Here is a 21,495-nt window from a genome sequence, read left to right on the forward strand (position 1 = left end):
CTAGTACCTAATGCCCTTCTTGATCTCATCACAAAGACCATTCTCAAACTTGACACATTTTGAGAACTCGCTGGCTTCATCATTGTTGTAGTGTACATAATACTTTGCCAATTCTACAAACTTTGCAGCATATTCTGGTACCGTCATATTACCTTAAACCAATTCCAGAAATTCAATCTCTTTTCTGCCTCTAACATCCTCAGGAAAATACCTCCTCATAAATTCCCTTTTGAATATAGCCCAAGTAACTACTATACCACCAGCATCCAGTTCAGCTCTGGTTGCCAACCACCAGTCATCAGCTTCTTTAGACAACATGTGCGTACCATATCTCACCTTGAGATTCTCAACACAGTCGATGACTCTGAAAATCCTCTCGATCTCCTTTAGCAATTTCTGAGCACCTTCAGGGTCATGCGTGCCTTTGAACAATGGAGGATTGTTCCTCTGAAAATTCCCCATTTTCCTTTCTGCACCAATCCCTGCTCCTACAGTATTCCCTCCAAGCACACCAGCAATCATTAGGGGTGTGCATGGATCAATAACCAAACCAAATTGAACCATATATATGGTTTGGTTTGGTTCTTAAAACTATTTTGTCAAAACCGGTTTATTTTTTAAAATCGGTTAATATATGGTTTGGTTCGGTTCTAAACCGGTTTTTCACAAAAACCAATTTTAACAAAAAAAAACGGTTTTAAACCGGTTCTCTCAAAACCTGTTTTTACTTTCTTTTAAAAAATAGTTTTATAAAAACCAGTTTTCTAAAAAACCAGTTTTAAACCAGTTTAAAACCATGGAATATTGTGTTACGGTTTCAGTACATCAACAATCACATGGTTTCCTCCTTCATCATCAATGCCTCGCGACGAACTTGCAACGTTCTGCAACTCTCAGAAAGCCGGTCTATTTCACGATGCAACAACGATTCATAAACGAAACGAATGGAGAGATTAGAGAGATCGGAGGGATGAGAGAGATGAATGGAGGATTGATAGAGAGGTGAGGCGGAAGGTGAGGCCGCGTACGGCGGTGTTGATTGGTTGATGGAAGGTGAGCGGCGCCATCGTGAAGGAGAGGAAGAAGAACTTTCAAATCCAATGGTCACATTTTCTAAACCTAATCCCTTTTTGTCCTAATTTTGAGCTTTAATTTGAGTAATTGTGATTAATGAAGAATTAATTGAAAATCTGGAATAATTAGTAATAATTAATTGGAGTTTATTTTGGAGTATACCATACTTGAACCGGTTTATAATAATGGTTACCGGTTTTTTTAATGGGTACCGGTTTTTCTTAACGGGCCACCGGTTTGTATACATAAATTTGGATTGGACTTTTAAATGTGGTTTATTTTGGATACTAATTTGGTTTTTGGGTACCGGTTATTTTGCACACCCCTAGCAATCATGCCCAGAGCCTCAGCGATAGCATCATCGTTTCTTCCTCCTCTTCCAGTCATTGTTCTGCTTAACCACAAACAACCAGACAGAACAAAAGTGTCGACAAATAACTCGTATTAGTCGCATACACATGAAAGACTGACACTAAGACTCTGGTCACAACGACCGACTATGCTCTGATATCACTATTGTAACACCCCTCTAATAACCCGCGGCAATTAAACAAATATTTATCAGAGTAAACATGCAAGAGGTGTCACAATTCATAAAATAAAGAATACACATGTTCGGCACATGTCATGCATTCACTGAAACATCTGAAATTATAACTCATTAATAAAAATCATGTTTACACAGCGGAATTGAATTATCAAGTCAATATTCATCATTAATGTATCAGACTTCAAACAACATAAACCAATAGAGTTATAATTAAAACTCCAAAACAACGCGTTCCCAGTGTTACATCAACCAGAGCATGACACCGACAATATAACTAAAAACCGACTTATGAGCTAATCCTTACCAAGTCGTGCCGCTATCCTCAATCTGAAAATGACAACAAGTAAGGGTGAGTCTCATCACAACTAACCAATGTTATTGCATCATAAATAACAATATATCATAGTTATATCATTTCACCCAATTCTTTCATATCCAGATACATCATCATCACACATCCACAATCATCAAACCATCACATAGCATATATAATCATATTACAAAATTATGCATATGTATGCAACTGACACTATGCATGTGGTACCAACATCATCAATGGGAAAACTCACCGACCGACCTATCATCATCCAGATACGGCCCTGCCAACACAAATTCCACACAATGGAAATCCTGCCCTTCACTACATCCTCTCATCATTAGGATACAACCCTCATTAAATGACTATGAATGCATGAAAACACATATAACATACCATCATCATCATCACACTATGAGTAGCCTCATCTATACTCATACATCATCATTCATCATCATCATCATTAACAAGTATGTTCATATATATGTATACAATTGCATCATTCGGTAAATCATATAACAATAAATCATACAGATTCTTCAATTTGAAAGTTACACGCCATTAACCTTCAAAAATCATAAAACAACAAAAATCTGCAAGTCACGCTGGCCATACGCGTACCATACGCGTACCAACAGAGCCAAAAATTCACAACACACGCACCATACACGTACCATACGCGTATGAGCAGAACCACAATTTCAGACAAAACATACACACCATATGCGTATCATACGCGCATGAACAGAATCAGAAATCCACACAAAACACCTGCATACGCATACCAACATGCCATACGCGTATTTGCTAGACACCATACGCGTATCATAAGCGTATGAGCAGGAGGCGCAACCTGATGCACACTTGGGGAGCGTATCATACACATATCATCCCCTCCATACGCGTACCGTACGCGTATCATACGCAAATGGGCAGCAGTTCACAGAATCTGCAACTTATCCATTCGTCTTCCTCGCGATTTCACCTGCACAGTCTACGATTTGGGTCTAAAAACCAGAAAATTTCACATTCTAACATCACAGAATTCACCCAACAATCACAGTACATGATTCTATAATCAAGTTTATCCATCATACCCTAAATCTACTCAGTTATTAGGGGTTTAACAGCCATAGATCCAATCTAAATGATGAACACAAACAGAAAATCCAGAATATAGAATCAATTACCCAAACAATACTCCTAATCCATACTATCATCCATAATACGACAATAAAGGTTAAATGGAGAGTCTGCCCTTACCTTAGACAAGAGTTCTTGATCCTTGGTCTCTCCCTCTACAGTTCTCCTTCACGTTCCTCGTTCCCAAAACTTCTGTTCTTTCACGTTCTTTCTTTGTTTCCCAAGTCCCAATTGTTTTATGAAAATAATAATAAAATTAATAAAAGGATTACTATATCACACCCCCTTCTTTTACTAATTCCTCACATTGGCCCAATTGCCATAAACCATTATTTTTCTATTAATTTCACTAAATCCATAATAATTCTAATTATTAATCTAATATTCAAATTAAACTAAAAATTAAAATTATACGGGTGTTACAGTTTTTATGATTAATATGAGGTGATGACGTTGAATTGGCTTATTGGGTAAGAATTTGAATGAAGGGCTTGAAAAATTGGTTAGTAAAAACATAGTAAAGTGAAAGTAGTGTAAAAAACAGTGTTAGAAATTGTAGGATATTCACATTGTAAAAATTGATGTGTGGGTGAGCATATGTACGTGAGAATAAGGATTGAAATAGGGTTAATTATTTCTTTTTGTACGATAATGGATGTTTTATTTATATACCACAATTAGGTTAACTAAAAATGGAAAATATAATTTGCAATCAATAAAATAAAGAGTGAAGGTCCATTTTAATTCCTTACAAAAATTGCAGAGATCAGATTAGTTCCTGAAAAAAAAAGTCTCTATTAAATCCTTTACAAAATTTAACCGAGTCATATTAGTCGCTCTTCTAATAATTTTTTTCAAACCCGTTTTTTTCTTACTTTTGAACTATGATTGTACTGCCAGTAAAGATCCATTTTAGTCCCTCACAAAAAAAGGAGAGTCCAAATTAGTCCTTGAGAAAAAATCCCTATTTAATTCCTTACAAAATTTAACTGACACATGTTAGTCCCTCTTTTAATATTTTTTTCGAACGATTTTTTCATATTTTTAAACCCTGACTGGACTCCTATTTTACGACTACTGATTTGGAATTATTTGTGAAGAGATTATAGATAAATCATCGCAATACCACGATGTTCTTTTTTTGTTGGGTTTATTATAAAACTTATGGGTGGGTAACTACGGTTTTACATGTTATATATTCTTGTGTATAAGGTGTTGTTATTGTTTCTGTTGTTAATGATCTTTTAGGAAGGCTTAGTTCTGCTGTTGGGATGATATAGGCTAATTTCTTACTTTTGTAAATAATACTTGTGACGAAAATAATACACATGATATATTGGGAAACAAATTAGTTTATACCATATTCCTTAGGTTTTGATGATAACAGAGTATTTAATGAACAATTAGGTATACTAGGTAACCCAGCTTCTGGTGAAAACTCAGACTCTAAATACCATTTGCAAAGGAACTTAACCTCTGACACGTACTCAGTTAAATTTTGTAAGGAATTAAATAGAGATATTTTTTTCTTAGGGACTAATTTAGACTCTATTTTTTTTGTGAGGGACTTAGTTGGGTCTTCTTTGGCATTCCAGTCACGGTACAAAAGTAAGGAAAAACCGATTTTAAAAAAATATTAGTAGAGGGACTAACATGACTCGGTTAAATTTTGTAAGGGATTTAATAGGGACTTTTTTTTTCCCAGGGACTAATCTGACCTCTGCATTTTTTGTGAGAGACTAAAACGGACATTCACAGTCAATATTAAAAAAAAAGTCACAAAAATTGTTTTTTTTTATTATTTTTGTTTTTTATTTTAGATAATTTTAAAAAATATTATTTTTACTTTAATTCTAGTTTTTATGCATATTTTAGCTAAAAAAAATCCAATAAAAGAGTTTTAAAGTTAATCTCTTATTTTTAGCACTTTTTCATTCTTAGGGAACAAGCAAAACACTTTAGGAAAAAATTTAACTGAATTAGTAAAATATTAAAGTCAAATTAGGTTTGATTTCATTTTTCATCGAGACTTAATTTTTATTCCATTTATAATTGACCTAATATTTCACTATAAATCTGAATAATTTCTAACAATTAGGAGGATCACTTTTTATTCACGTACAGAACACCCAAAAGCAATTTTTCTAACGCACAAAAACCTTGGTACATTAGCTTTTTCTTATCACATACAAGTCCTCGTAAAAATACCTTAGTATCTCTCTCAGTGTACATAACCAAACACCAACCATGTGTTAGATATTTCCATAAAATCGAATGGATCCAGGCTGAATTGCGAATGGAGTCACTTTCCTTAAAAGTATTTCAAGCACACTCTCGATTGTCTTAGAGTTGGAATGGCCTGAATACCCAAGATAATTCAGCCTTACTCGAGTCTGCACAAGTCCGGTGAAGAAACACGAATGCAAGGAAGCTGTCTAGAATAATATATTAGAGGATGATTACTTTGTGTGTTGACTTCGAAATAAGAAGCATGTATTTATAGGCCATGCAGCTGTTGTTTCATAAGTTTGCAACTCTTGATGAAACAACACCATTTCAATGTATATTTGCAATGGATTATAAAATTACAATGCACCACTTCATGAAGTGTTACGTATTTCAAATTCAAATTCAAAATTCAAACTTTAGGCAATGATCAAATCTGGAGCGATAATAAAAATAAATTCGCAGTATTATGGCCGAAGACCAAGGCACCCACCGGAGGCGGCCAGAGCGCCGCCAGCGCCGCCTCATTAACTTCGCGAATAGCTCGATCGCTCTGATGCGTCGTGCCTAAATGCTCAAGAGCCTTCTACAAGCCGCCACTAGCGCCTCTACGCCCACGCCCTCGGACCCGGTCCCAGAGCCGGAGCCGGTGTCGCAGGTGGCGACACCGGCGAGGGTGTTTTGGTAGAGATAAGTGGTATAATGCTTGGGACCACCACATATGTCTATGTGGCACTTTATCCTCTTTGGCTCCTTTGGAAAGTACATTGATCCAAATACTTTATAAATGCTTTTAAAGTTTACTCCACTCTCTATGTGGGACTATTTATGAAGCATTTATTGCCAATTAACTCTATTTCATATTTGTCATTTTGGAAAACATCTTAATAAAATTGATGCTCATAATTTCCAACAATCCCCCACTTGTTCTAATAATGACAAAGTTAATAATTTCAGAACTGAGATATAAAGAGCGTTAATACAGTTAGGTATCTTTCGATTTAAAACTTAACCTTAGTGAGGACATAACAAAGTTTAATCGGAATATTAGGTAGCAAAGGTTTTAAACCATGAACCCATATGATTAGACCAGTGTGTCCTTACACACACTCTTTCAAGGTTCTTCCTCTACATAACTCGCTTAACACTTATTTATGGCCATGTGCTATCTTGTTTCATGAATTTTTCATGATAGAAACTCCAACTCTCACTTTGAGACGACACCATCTCGAAATTCACATAGGTGAAGTTCATATAGTGTCCTTTTCCATTAGACACGTACCCTCTGTATTGAACTTCATTAAGATTTTTTTTTTAAAATAAAACTCAACCCTAATTTCTAAGGTCAACATTATCACGAAATGTTTGACAATTATCCAAATCAACGACTTGTTGTTACTCATTGAAAATCTTAAGATTGGATTTCCGCCTTTGTCTGAACTCTTATTCAAGGAGTTTCAACCCCATGCCTCTCGAGGTTTTTTTTACTAAGTCTATGGCCAGTGGCTTAGTAAACGGATCAGCCAAATTATGGCTAGTAAATCTACTCATTTTATTGTCTGCAAATGATATGTCAGGTCTGGTACATTGCATTAAGTACGTAAGACATCCGATTGCACTTGAATATTCTAATTGAGCCACTGCTCTTCCATCATTATTTTCAAGTTTGACTACGTGATCAAATGGAGTGGTCACTTCCTTGAATTTCAGGTGTTTAAACTTATCAAGCATTTTCTCAATATAATGTGTTTGATTAAGTTCATAACCGCCACTATTTCGCTTGAATTTTATTCCTAAAATTGTGTCAACAAGTCCAAGATCTTTCATCTTGAAAGTGGAAGTTAGAAATTTCTTTGTTTCTAAAATTCCATTCATTTTGTTGCTAATTATTAGCATGTCATCAACATAGAGACACAAGAATATTATAGTGTTGTTGTGCACTTTTGTATATAAGCACTTGTCACAAGAATTAGTAATAAATCCATTTGACAATATTATAGAATCAAATTTTTGATGCCATTGTTTTGGTGCTTGTTTTAAGCCATATAAAGATTTGACAAGTTTGCACACCTTTAGTTCATTTCCAGGAAGCACGTAGCCTTCTGGTTGTTCCATATAGATTTCCTCATCAAGATATCTGTTTAGGAACGCTATTTTAACATCCATTTGATGAACTATAAGATCATTAAAAGAGGCTAAAGCAAACAACAATCAAATTGTGGTTGTCCTTGCTACTGGTGCATAAGTGTCAAAATAATCTATACCTTCCTTTTTTCTGAATCCTTTTGCCACTAATCTTGCTTTATAAGTGTTTAAGGTACCATCACTATGATATTTCCTTTTAAACACCCACTTGCATCCAATGGGCCTTGATCCCTTTGGTATGTCGACAAGTTCCCAAGTGTGGTTGGACATAATTGAATCCATTTCATCTTTGATAGCGTCCTTCCAAAAAGAGGAGTCCCTTGAAGTTATTGATTCCTTATAAGTTTTAGGATCATCCCCTACTTGAAGAAGGACCAGAATACTTTGAACGAATTTCGTACTATTTCCTTCGACCAGATAAAACGAAATAGATTGAGAATCAATTTCGTCTAGTCCTAGATTCTTTGTTTTCTGGACTCTTTTGCTTATCCTAGGTTCGGGTTGTGATTCAATGATTCGAGAAGTGCCTTCAGGTTGTATTTCTACAATCCGAGAAGAATCTTCTTCACAAGATTCTTTATTTGTGGCCGACTCTGATTCTTTATCCTTAGTGATAAGATTTTCAAAGAATTCTACATCCCGAGATTCAACAATGACATTAGACTCTAAATTTAAGAGTCTATGTGCTTTACTATTTTGTTCATATCCAACAAAAGCACATCTTATCCCTCGAGGACCCAACTTGGTTCTCTTAGGATCCATATTTTTGTAGTAAACCTCACACCCCCACACTTTGAAATAACCAATATTTGGTGCCATGATTTTCCATAGCTCATATGGATAAATACCAGTTTTCTTCAAAGGAATTCTATTAATTATGTGACAAGCGGATAGTAAGGCTTCTCCCCACAAATTGAAAGGTAATTTTGAGTGCATTAACATAGCATTCATCATTTCTTGATATGTTCGATTCTTTCTTTCGGCTATGCCATTTTGTTGCGGTGTTCTATGCGCCAAAAATTCATGTATTATGTCACGTTCTTCACAAAATGCATCAAATTCAGTAGAAAAGTATTCACCGCCCCTGTCACTCCTAAGGACTTTTATACTTCTACTTAATTGATTTTCTACATCTGCTTTATAAATCTTAAAGGCATTAAAAGCTTCATCTTTATTCTTTAAGAGATATACATATGTGTATTTAGAAGCATCATCAATGAATGTGATGAAATATCTATTTCCCCCACGGGTCAACATGCTATTAAATTCGCACAAATTTGAATGTATAAGATCAAGTAGATTTGTCTTTCTTTCAACACTTTTGAAAGGTTTTTTAATCATCTTTGATTTAACGCATAATTCACATTTGTTGAAATCATTAATGTTACATGATATCATTCCAGATTTAATTAGTCTCTTCATTGAACTAATACCAGTATGTGCTAATCTATCATGCCATAAAGAAACGGAATCAAGCATGTAAGCAGAATTAGAAATTTCATTAAGCATATTATCGGTAATACATAGTTTGATCATTCCCTCAGCGGAATATCCTTTTCCAACAAATACACCATTACAGTTCAATATAAGTTTGCCCGATTCATAAACAAATTTAATACCAGGTTTTGCCAATAAATCCCCACTAACAAGATTCTTATTCATGTCGGGGACATGAAGCACATTGACAAGAGTAATTTTCTTTTCCGAAGTAAAGTTGAGTTCGATCGGTCCAGTTCCAACAACTTTAGATCGTACTTCATATCCCATTTGTACTTCTTATCCATCATTTGTCTCAGAATAGGTTTTGAATGCAGTCCTGTCATAGGAGACATGCATCGTAGCACATGTATCATACCACCAACCTTGTACTTTGCCCTTGATTGCCATAATTTCGCTCACAGTAGCAATTATGTCATCATTTGCATGAACAACATTGATCTCATTTTTTGATTTGTTGTGCCTGAAATCTCGAGCATAGTGTCCAGGTTTTCCACAAACAAAGCATCCGTTGTTTGGACCCTTTTGACCCCTAGGATTCTTGAACTTGTTGTGTTCCTTTTTTGGTCCTAAATGACTTTTGTTGCCATCATGCTTGTTTCTTTCCTTGTTGGTCACAGCATTGGCTTTGGAAAGACCCGCAGATTCTGATTTTTCCCTTGCCTTCGATTCCTCCTCGATTCGAAGATGTTTCTGGATTTTCTCCAAGGAAAAGTCCTCAGAACTGTGCAGCAATTTCTTTCTATGGCCTTTCCACGAAAGTCGCAACTTTGCAATGATTGTACCAACTTGAAAAGTCTCAGGGATATCTATTTCCACCGCTTTGATTTTGTTCACCAGGACTTGCAATTCGTGCACTTGGGGAAGAATGGGTTTGGAGTCTATAAATTTAAAATCAAAGTATTTAGAAATTAAAAACTTTTTCGTACCTTCTTCTTTGGCCTTGAATTTAAACTAGAGGGGTTTCCATATCTCAACTGCAGAGAGATTATCCGTATAGAGGTCGTAGAGACGATCAGATAGTGTATTTAGAATATGTCCACGACACAACAGTTCATCCTCCTTACGTTTCTTGTGTTCCTTCTTGACTTCTTCATAATCATAATCTGTTAGTTCTGGAATTGGCGTTAAGTCAGGATCTAAGACATAGTGAATCTTCAGGGCAGTCAGAAGGAATGTCATCTTGTCTTGCCATTTGGTATAGATGGTTCCATCGAAGTGATCCAATTTGACAAGATCCTGGTTCATAACTTTGATTCTTGAAACTGCAACTTCGGAAACCATTGTACAAATACTTTTAGGATTGTTAGATATTTCCGTAAAATCGAATGGATCCAGACTGAATCGCAAATGGAGTCACTTTCCTTAAAAGTATTTCAAACACACTCTCAATTGTCTTAGAGTTGGAATGGCCTGTATACCCAGGATAACTCAGCCTTACTCGATTCTGCACAAGACCGGTGAAGAAACTCGAATGCAAGGAAGTTGTCTGGAATAATATATTAGAGGATGATTATTTTGTGTATTTATTTCGAAATAAGAAGCATGTATTTATAGGCCATGAAGGTGTTGTTTCATCACCAGCGCCGCCTCATTAACGTCACAAATAGCCCGATCGCTCAGATGTGTCGTGCCTAATTGCTCAAGTGCCGTCTACAAGCCGCCACTAGCGCCTCTACGCCCACGCCCTCGAACCCGGTCCCGGAGCCGGAGCCGGTGTCGCCAGCACCGACGAGGGTGCTTTGGTGGAGACAAGTGGTATAATGCTTGATACTACCACATATGTCTATGTGGCACTTTATCCTCTTTGGCTCCTTTGGAAAGTACATTGATCGAAGGACTTTATAAATGCTTTTAAAGTTTACTCCACTTTCTATGTGAGACTATTTATGAAGCATTTATTGCCAATTAACTCTATTTCACATTTGTCATTTTGGAACACATCTTAATGAAATTATGCTCATAATTTCCAACACCGTGTTCATAACACCATAGACTTACAAACCTCCATTTCAAACCGTCATTACACTACAACCAAGATAATCATTGATTAACCTTTCCACTATTCAATTACATAAAACCATCACCACAAATTTTAAACAAAAACATGAACAAAACTACATCATTTTCATCATTGATTTTCATCCACAAATAAACACAATCAAATCATTAATTTGCATTCATAAATCTTAGTTTTTAGATATAACATGTGCATTCAAAGCACCGTCCCTGTAGAACCGTGCTAAAGCCGCTCACCATCACGAGGCACCATTGCTGACGAAGAGATTGTGTGACCGTTCAATGCTCTGATCGGTCACCGCCGTTCGAAACCACACAGATCTGATGCAAACGTAGCCATGGAGCGCTATCCATAATCTCATGAAAACGATCAGCCTCAATTTCTTCTCTCAGCCCGTAGCTCTGCGTTTTTCTTCTATTCTCTTCTGTTTCTTACATTCATATGTTCTGAAGTGATATATGTGTTATTGCTTTAATGTGTATCATTAAGGAATATATATTATTATACTCTAGTCACCACATGTTATGTTGATTAGATTTAGTGGACATGAAAAGAATAACACTGTACCAACCATTCTACTCACTCCAAAGTTTTCATGTGTGTCTTGAGTTGTTTTATTTAATTTATTAAGTGACATTTGTTTTCTACCTTTTTTAATTTTGGTTTAGCTATATTATACTCTCTTATTTAGGATGATTTCTTTTCTCAATAATTTTATACTCTTGTTTATTTAGGATACTATAACTCAATTCACATAAAATACCTTTTCTGCTTCTTAAACAAAAAATACAAAAATATCAAAATATGTCTCTAAGTTTTTATCAATTAATTCAATATTTTACGAATAATACGTTGAGTGAGCGGCAATCTCACCACATCTTCGAATTGGTAGACTACCGATGTCGCACCAATCAATCACTCAAAATACGATTGAAATTCATGTGATTTGGTTTATGCCTAGAGCGATAATCGAATTCTATCTCTAAAAATGCGGTAATTGAATTAAGTTAAATTTCTTTTCCTCGAGCGAATTAATTTTGATAAAGATCAAAATTATTTATCAAGACTCAATCGAATCAATTACTTCGCCTAGAGTGACTTAATTCTGATGGAGACTTGACCTCCTTCGACAATTCAAAATTAATCTAAAACATATAACTATTATAATTCAATTAAAACCTTAGTTATTTAACACCAAAAAATACAAAAAGGGATTGTATGCAAAACTTATTTTCATCATTTAAAACTGCGAACTGTGAACAGCGAACTACATAAACATTCTAAAACACTTTAAACATACAAGTAAATGCATACAATCCCATAAAAAAACACCAACCAACCCTTCAAACTACGTTGACTCTGATCCTCCAATAAGGAGGTACGTATGCATTCGGACAACCAAAACGAGTCCCCTATTTATAAAATTTAATTTGTCTATAGGTTTAAGATTTTATTCTTTACCATATTGACTACTGTTTTTTTAACTACAAATTATTTATCCTAAAAATATTACCCAAAGAGACTTTATAAACCTTAAGGAAGGATTAAGGGTGCCTAACACCTTCCCTTAATCCTAATTTCTCAACTTACATAGAAATATCTCTCAAGTAGGTTTTCTCCCATATTTTTCCTTATCCATAGGATAGAATAAATATAGGTGGCGACTCTGTAATTTAAGTTTAAAAGCTTAAAATTTAAAGTCGGTCGTAATAGCTGGCGACTCTGATGGGGACCCTTAAGGCAGAGAAGCACTTTAGGTTTGAGACATGTCTCTTTTGGATTCAGGGTTTTAAGGTTTTAGGGTTATATTTTTCCTTTTGATTTTTATTTATTGGCAGAAATAATATGTTTTCTTTATTATTATTCTCTTTTATATATTATTTGGCTTCCTTTTAATATATTAATATATTGTTATATATATTGTTTTTATTATTGGGATCAAAATATTTTGTTATAAACCTAAGTGTGGGAATTGCCACTAAGCCAAAGGAGACTTTAATCGCCTACGAGCATTAGTGACAATTCAACTCAGAGTGGGTTCAATTCTAAAAAATTTCTTAGACGAGGCTAGACTTTATCGAGGGTAGGACTTAGAATTTGACTGATCTCTTTGGGAACCTACCCCTAAAATTCGAAACTCATGAACAAAAGAGCCTTTCAAAAATCCAACGAGACAAAAATTTTCGGAGGGTACGAAAAGGCCCCATGAGACCCTTAGAATTAAACTATCTTTGGGAAGGGTAGAAAATCCGTAGGACAAATTTATGAACCTACGTACTAAGGTAATTTTATCATCCCATCTTTCATGGGAAGCCTTCCCGAGAAAGACATTATTTTGTAAGCCTAAGTCTACTTAGGTTCACCTCCTACGATTATTACCCCTTAGACTCAAAAGGGTATTATTTCGCGTAACCTAGATCCCTAGCCTGAAGGGAGCCCCTTTTAATCTGACATTGTCTATAAGACCTCTCAGATTTTGGTTTAAGTGGACGTCCCTCTGTCCCCGAATGTGCGACATGTGGCCTCATGATGGCCACATGATGAGGAGACTCTTGATGGATCCCCGAGCGCTCACATACCGTGTATCCTCAATCAATACATAATCTTAGCTATCTTTTTATTAGACTTTGAATTTGCACCCTCTGATATCTATTATGAGTGCCATTAGATTTGAAGTGAACAATTCGTGGGATCTGTTGAAGTCAATATGCAATCCAAGCCATTCGTTCATTAAACTTTGAATCTACGCCCTCGGATATCTATTCTAAGGGCCTTTATATTTAAAGCGAACGACTCATGAGACCTGGTGACCGTCTTGAACGGTCACCATGTATTCTTTTCTATGCATTCCCTAGCCTATAGGGATTTCCTTCGTTATGTCACAGTCCCTATTCTATAGGTATTTTCATCTATATATCATAATCCTTAGAGTGTAGGGGTTTCTTTCCTCGTACCCATGCATTTTCATACATTCATATATTTGCATTTTCATTTCCACCTTCGCCCTTATCCAATCTTTGCTATGCTGGCTGATTTCCCGAGACACGTGAAGAACTCGAAAAGGTCTTAAAATATGGAGAGAGGAGAATTAACTACTGGAGATTTGAATGAGCTTGGTCCTGCAAGGAGAAAAGGTTGCCCTTCACTATACAAGCTATGTGCTTACGCCTCAAATTCAATTATCATTAGAGATTCCCCTACATCAAGATCAACTACCTTCTCAACAAGATTGGTATGCCCAAGGAGAATAAAATATCACCCTTTACTTTTACAATTCAAAGAACTAAGAAGTAAAACAAAGTCATAGGTTCAACAAAGGAGATTGTCCCTAGGATCAATAGTTTTTATCATTGTAATTTCTATGATTGCTAAGTGTTATTTGGTGTAAATGTTGTACCTTTCGATTAATAATTATAATAAAATAATCATGCATGTTTTGAATAAAATCCATTCGTTTTACTCTTTCGTATCTGTGAATATCAATACTTTTCCATTTCAATTATCAACTTTCCATTTCCACTTTTAACAAACTTCGAGGGAGAATGACGAATTAAAATAACTAAATTGGTTGACGTATGCTTTCAATGTTAAGACCTTAGTTAACAATGTAAGGCATTGTTTCAATTCATAAACACTTGGAGAAATAAGGAGTTAAACCTTAGTTAACCCCCTCGAGCCAGGGGATGGAGTTTATTTCAATGTTTAAAAAAAACCTTAATCTTAACCAGGGATGGGGTAGATTTCAATTAACTCAATGGTGTATTCTATTCTCAAGAGAATCGTTCAATCAAAGCAAGAGGTTCAAGCATATCTTCTTCCTCATGTTCATCAAAAATTGAGGAAGCAGTGGAGACAACAATTACAACGTCTTCTTCCTCAATACACCATTCAAGATCGAGGAAGCAACAAAGGTGAAGCTCACAAACCAAAGTCAACATGGCAGTCACACTATTCAAAATCTAAAGCAAAAATTTCAAAAAAAAAGAATCCGCTAAGTTAAATGGAAAATCCCATAAAGTAAAATAAAATAAGTTTGACTTAGGCAAAATTTAAGGCATCATCCCGATGGACCGAAATTCAAAAGAATTGGTCCATGCAAAAATAAGGGATTAAAAATGAGGAAGCTGAAGAATAAACTTATGACTGCCACCTCAAAAATCATTAAAGCTCATCAACAATGCTTGAACCATATATACGCTTCCCATATGCATGACTACAAAATTTCTCTTGGAGATTGAACGCATCTGTTGGATTAATCGAATGTAGGATTGGAGACCATCAAGAAGAATGGGTTGGGTTTAAAATAAATTTTGAGCCTTATATCCTTTGTTTCTTAAACCACGAACCATGGCCACGATACAACCTTTAAAAGTCCTAATTGAAGCAAGGTCAACTATGAAAGCATACTAAGCACAATTGTGTTATACTGACTCCTATGTTTATTAAATTATTGTTAACCACTTCATTTCTTCAAACATCCATCTCTAATCATCCATTTCTATTTCATAAACGAACTTCAATTTCAAAACTGGCATGCACATAACTAAGGATTACTTTTCAAAGGGTACAACTTTACTTTCAAATAAATACTTGGCATCAAGGAGATCTCAAATTAGTTTAATCAAAAGCGGTCATTTCTAATAAACTCCTAAATAGGGGGACCGCGTCTAGGGGGTTCTCCTAATCATGGGCTAAATCCCAATGATCATAGGGGCACATAATCAAAAGATCCTATTGACTAGGGACATTCATTCTAAGATTCAATCAACTTGGGTCACACCATGGTTAGCCCTCCATATCCTAGAGATCGAGGGCAGACCTTTCAACTATCAAATGTTGGGGCAGTGCATATCAAATTCGTATGATAAGTAATTCTAAGTCAAAGGCGTGGAGTATTTCAAAAATCAAAATAATGGGCTCGCCACCTCAAATGCATACTACGATAAAACTACGTCCAAGCTCATATCAGGACAAATCACTGCGAATAACCACCAAATTGGGGCAAGAAATACCACAAAAGGGAAAATTGTCCTCGTATTTTCACAATCCCAAGTGAATCTCTCTCATACGTCTGCAATCTTCGAATTCAAAACAAATATTGGGAAATCATGCTAGCATAACACCCTCCCACTGTCAGTAACCCTAATGATTGTTCATTTCCTAAACCATACAATTTAGGGCTTTTTGTTAACCATACCGTCGTCAATAACTTTACTGTTCTCTCCTTCCAATCACCCGAATGAGGTCTTCTGGTACCCTTACCATTGTTCATAACCTTACCATTTTCAAAATGCTCTTGTTGTTACCCGGTAACCTTGTCGATATTCTTACACCTAAAGATGTTTACCTTTTCCAATCACTCGATTGTTGTCCTCTGGTGACTCCACCGACGTTAGAAACCTTGTTACCTTTCCAATCACCTAATTGACGTCTCCCGGTAACCTTACCGATGACAGTAACCTTACTGAGATATTCTTCCCAATCTCCTGATTGATGTTTTTCGGTAACCTTATCGATGCCAATAACCTTACTGAGATATTCTTCCCAATCGCTTGATTGATGTTTTACCGTAACCTTACCAATGCCAGTAACCTTACTGGGTGCTTATTTTCCAATCACCTGATTGATGTTTTCTGGTAACCTTACCGATGCCAATAACCTTACGTAGTGTTTACTTTCCAATCACCTGATTGATGTCTCCCGGTAACCTTATCGATTCCAGTAACCTTACTGAGTGTTTATTTTCCAATCACCTGATTGATGTTTTCCGGTAACCTTATCGATGCCAGTAACCTTACGTAGTGTTTATTTTCCAATCACCTGATTGATGTTTTCCAGTAACCTTACCGATGTCAGTAACCTTACTTAGATATTCCCACCAATCACCCGATTGATGTATCCCGATAACCTTACCGATGATAGTAACCTTGGTGTTCATTTTACTTTTCTAGCCACCGAGTTAAAACTCTTCCAGTAACCCTACTGATGTTGGTGTAAAGTCCAATTCTCGTTTGGTAGTCAGTTCCCGTCTGATTGTTACAGAAAAATCCAATTCTCGTTTGGTAGTCAGTTCCCGTTTGATTGTTACGTACAAATCTGATTCTCGTTCGATAACCAGTTCTCGTCTAGTAATGTTCCAATTCCCGTTTGGAAGCTATCATTTAATCCCCAAGCTTCTGGTCAAATTTTGGAGTCTTCCGGTATTTAATAACCCTTCGATTCGAATGTGCAAGAATTGCGTACTCTCGCACCCCTCGATCAAAGAGTAATTAAACAGGGGCAATTGTCATACCCCAAAATTTGCCCGCCTTAATTCTACATTTAAATTATTTTAAATTTTGTTTTATAAGTTTTTATTCATACTAACCTTTAACATTAATTTATTTTGTTTATTTTAAAATATGTAACCGTTACTTTAAATTTTTTATTTTTTTAATAAATAAATTTGGTCGGACACTTCACATGTTTTATAGTGCAATTCTATTTCGAATAAATTGAATAGAACAATTGGCAAAGGAGTGTGTGTAAGGAGACATAAGTTAGATATACTGAGTTCGAATCCCACTATTTGCATTATTTTTTAGGTTTGATTTCATTTTTCATCGAGACTTAATTTTTATTCCATTTATAATTGACCTTCATTTTTCATCGAGACTTAATTTTTATTCCATTTATAATTGACCCAATGTTTCACTATAAATCTGAATAATTTCTAACCATTAGGAGGACCACTTTTTATTCACGTATAGAACACCCAAAAGCAATTTTTCTAACACACAAAAACCTTGGTACATTAGCTTTTTCTTATCAGAAATGCTATTCTTACACTTAATCTTACACCTACACCGTATGTACAGACGATACTGTTCATGTACGGACGACACTGTTCATGTACGGACGGGTACTATTCATGTACGGATGTTTATTTTTTATACTTGGACTTGCATTAACCAACTTTATTACTGAATTAACCCAGGTTGATGACTGCTAAAAAATATTTTTAATACCTAGATGTTGCATTAACCAACTTTATTACTGAATTAACCAAGTTTTTACATCGCATTAACCAAGTTTGGTGACTGCTAAAAATTATTTTTAATACCTAGATGTTGCATTAACCAACTTCATTACTGGATTAACCAAGTTTTTACACTGCATTAAGTAAATTTAGTGACTATTGTAAAGTATTGTTGGGTGTAAGTATTGATGTAATAGTTGGGTGTATAAATAGCATTAATCTTTTCTTATCACATACAAGTCCCGGTAAAAATACCTTAGTATCTCTCTCACTGTACATAACCAAACACCAACCATGTTCATAACACCATAGACTTACAAACCTCCTTTACAAACAAGCATTACACTACAACCAAAGATAATCATTGATTAACCTTTCCACTATTCAATTACATAGAACCTTCACCACAAATTTTAAACAAAAACATAAACAAAACTACATCATTTTCATCATTGATTTTCATCCACAAATAAACACAATCAAATCATTAATTTGCATTCATAAATCTTAGTTTTTAGATGTAACATGTGCATTCAAAACTACATCGTTTGGGTTTAAAATGGTGGTGGTTTTGAGAGAAAGATTTATGTATTTTATATTGCAATAGCCATACTTTATTTTCTAAAATAATAGCTATACATATCTAATATGTATTCTTTTTAAGCAAGGTAACTTATAAGCTTGTTCTTCCCTTTATTCGTTTTAGAGAATGTAAATAAAGCCTTTCATATTCTCCATCTCCTCTTATATAGAAACGCACCCTATTCTTCTTTCCTTGCATCTCATATTTGTTCTTGATTCTCTATCTATTTTCAGTTAAGTTTCTCATAAACAAAAGAGAGAGAAAGAAGAACAGTGAGAAATGGAAAGAATGTTCCCATCAAAGAAGCCCTCAACTATGATGAATTCTCTTGACAGAACCATGTGTGTTCAAGGTGATTCTGGCCTTGTCCTCACCACTGATCCAAAGCCACGGCTTCGTTGGACTGTCGAACTCCATGAACGCTTCATCGATGCTGTTGCTCAGCTTGGAGGACCAGATAGTACTCATCTTTTCCTTATGTTCTTTTATTTCATGTGGTGCAAATTATATAATAAACAAAAAATTGTTTTCAAAGAATATATATCTTGAAAAAAATAAAATTAGTGACACAAAATATGAAATTGTCTTTAATACTATCACTAAATTTTGAAACAAGAAATCTAAGAGGTATTTTAAATTGTCTTAGTTCTACTTTTTCTAATAATACAATTAGCAGTTTGTATCTATGTTTTATTAACTGTTCCTCTCTTTTGTGTGTTAATTTGTAGAAGCCACTCCTAAAACAATCATGAGGGTTATGGGTGTGAAGGGTCTTACACTTTACCACCTCAAGAGCCATCTTCAGGTTTGATCACAAACTATTTATACTCTTAACTTCTTTTAATCATTTAGTTCACTTTTGTGACACTATCAATTTTTTTTTCTTTAGCCCTTTTTCTTTAAGTTCTTTGATGTTTTTTTTTTCTTTTGTATTAATAGAAATTTAGGCTTGGAAAGCAACCCCATAAGGAATTCAATGAACAATCAATTAAGGATGGTATGAGAGGTGAAATGGCACTTTAATTTCTTCTATGCTCCTTTAGTATATTGATTTTTAGAGCTTTTTATCTTTAGTACACTTTGTTGAATTAATTCACATGTATTGCGACACTTTTGTTTTCATGACAGTTTCAGCTTTTGAACTGCAACGAAATACTGGAACCTCGTCTTCTATGACTGGCCGCAACATGAATGAGTATGCTAATTCACTTTTTGATTCTTAATTAATATATTCATTCAAACCCTCCACCACAAGTAAACTATAATATAGTATTGTTTGTTTCACTCTTTTCTTTTTGCTTTTAGTACTTTTTGTTCTTTTGGTTTAGAGAAAACAATCTATTTTTTTCTTTAATTTGAAATTTTTCCAAAGAAATTTTAACATAAATGTATGGTATCTATATAATGAGAAATTTTGGGTTGATGTTTTAGTTGTGTTATGTTTTGCTTGTCCACTGTATGTAACTATGGATGGTGCAATATTTTAGGATGCAAATGGAGGTGCACAGAAGATTGCATGAACAATTAGAGGTAAAGAAATAAATAAGTATATCTAAAGATTTTAGACAAAAAAAACATGTGGATCAAATGTTGGAAGTGCTTAATTTTTATCTGTGGCAGGTTCAAAAGCATCTTCAATTGAGGATTGAGGCTCAAGGAAAATACATGCAGAGCATATTAGAGAAAGCTTATCACACACTTGCTGGAGAAAACATGGCAGCTGCAGCTACAAATTTCAAGGGAATAAATGGAACTCAAAGCATCCCTGACATGAAAGATTTTGTATCTCCTCATAATAACTTTCCCCATTTCCAAGACCTTAACATTTGTGGTAGTGATGAGGAACAGTTCGAGAGACCAACGCTTGAAGGATTTATGCCAACTAACAATAATAATGAAAACATGTTTGTTGGGAAGAAAAGGACTAACCCTTTTGATGAAAATGGAAAGAGTCCATTAATTTGGAATAATAATAATAATGATCTTAGGCTTCATGATTTTGGAACAACTTCATCATGCATTAGTCCTCAAGATGTTCCTAATTTCAAAAGTGAGTCATTGGATGGAAGTGATGAAAGTGATCCTATTGGTGAAGCTTATGACACAAAGGTGAGCGAGAAGAAGTTTGGTGCATCTATGAAGCTTGGAATAACAACACCTATGATCAATGCTGTGGCAACTGGGAGAACCTTATCACCATTTGGTTGAAAATATTAATTTCTTATAATTATCTTATGTTACTTACTTGATTAGAGAACAAACAATATATCTATTTTTGAGTTTGGTTTTAGAAATCAGTATACTAGGGTTATTTTTCACTTTTGTTTATGATATATGTGGATGTCATTGAATGGCATACACCAAAAATCCTATAAACTCTAATGTAACCTTTTTTCTTCATGGATGATAAATGCTAATTAGGAGACAATTATTCTCTTTTTTGTTTTTGCTTTTAAATATGTGATATGGTTGATATGCTTTTAAATATCTTATTTTAGGTCCACTTATATATGCTTTGCTTTACGTCGTGTATGGGGAACATTCTCTGCTTCTATTTCAAGCAGTTACTTACTGTAACGGTTGTTAATTTTTCAAAAGGTGCAATATTTGGTTTCTTTAATCACAATTTGAAAATATTAAAAATCTAAAATAAGTTTTAAGAGTATTCAAATCCATTTTATTACAAAGAAAACCAACAACAAACTTTACGGAAAGACAACATATATATGACAATAAACACCACACCAACGGAAAATTGAAAGAAGTTGTAACAGAGATGAGAGAGAAACAAGAGAGAGTGTTCCAAAAGAGTCTAAGGATTGCTGAGTTTTCAATTCTTTCTTACAAGCAATGGTTACAGAAGGAGTCTGGAATAAGGTTGGAGGTAGGATCAGTAGGAAGCATCGCAGCGTTAAATGGGACA

The 21,495-nt window shown here is 34.9% G+C and overlaps 1 protein-coding gene across 2 annotated transcripts; it reads left to right on the forward strand.

Moving 5' to 3' along the window:
* Positions 1-18,721: 18,721 nt before the first annotated feature.
* On the forward strand, positions 18,722-21,000 carry LOC131620294 (myb family transcription factor IPN2-like). 2 transcript variants are annotated; one of them, XM_058891303.1, is made up of 6 exons: positions 18,722-19,032; positions 19,301-19,377; positions 19,512-19,569; positions 19,701-19,767; positions 20,060-20,102; positions 20,193-21,000. In XM_058891303.1, exons 1-6 carry the CDS (start codon positions 18,852-18,854, stop codon positions 20,778-20,780), a joined length of 1,014 nt encoding a protein of 337 aa, XP_058747286.1. In that variant the 5' UTR covers positions 18,722-18,851; the 3' UTR covers positions 20,781-21,000. The 2 variants fall into 2 exon arrangements, with proteins under 2 accessions (XP_058747286.1, XP_058747285.1); XM_058891302.1 differs by having other exon boundaries at positions 18,724-19,032; positions 19,512-19,578.
* Positions 21,001-21,495: the final 495 nt, after the last annotated feature.

Source organism: Vicia villosa, linkage group LG7 (genome assembly GCF_029867415.1).
Source record: "Vicia villosa cultivar HV-30 ecotype Madison, WI linkage group LG7, Vvil1.0, whole genome shotgun sequence".
Classification (NCBI taxonomy): Eukaryota; Viridiplantae; Streptophyta; class Magnoliopsida; order Fabales; family Fabaceae; genus Vicia; species Vicia villosa.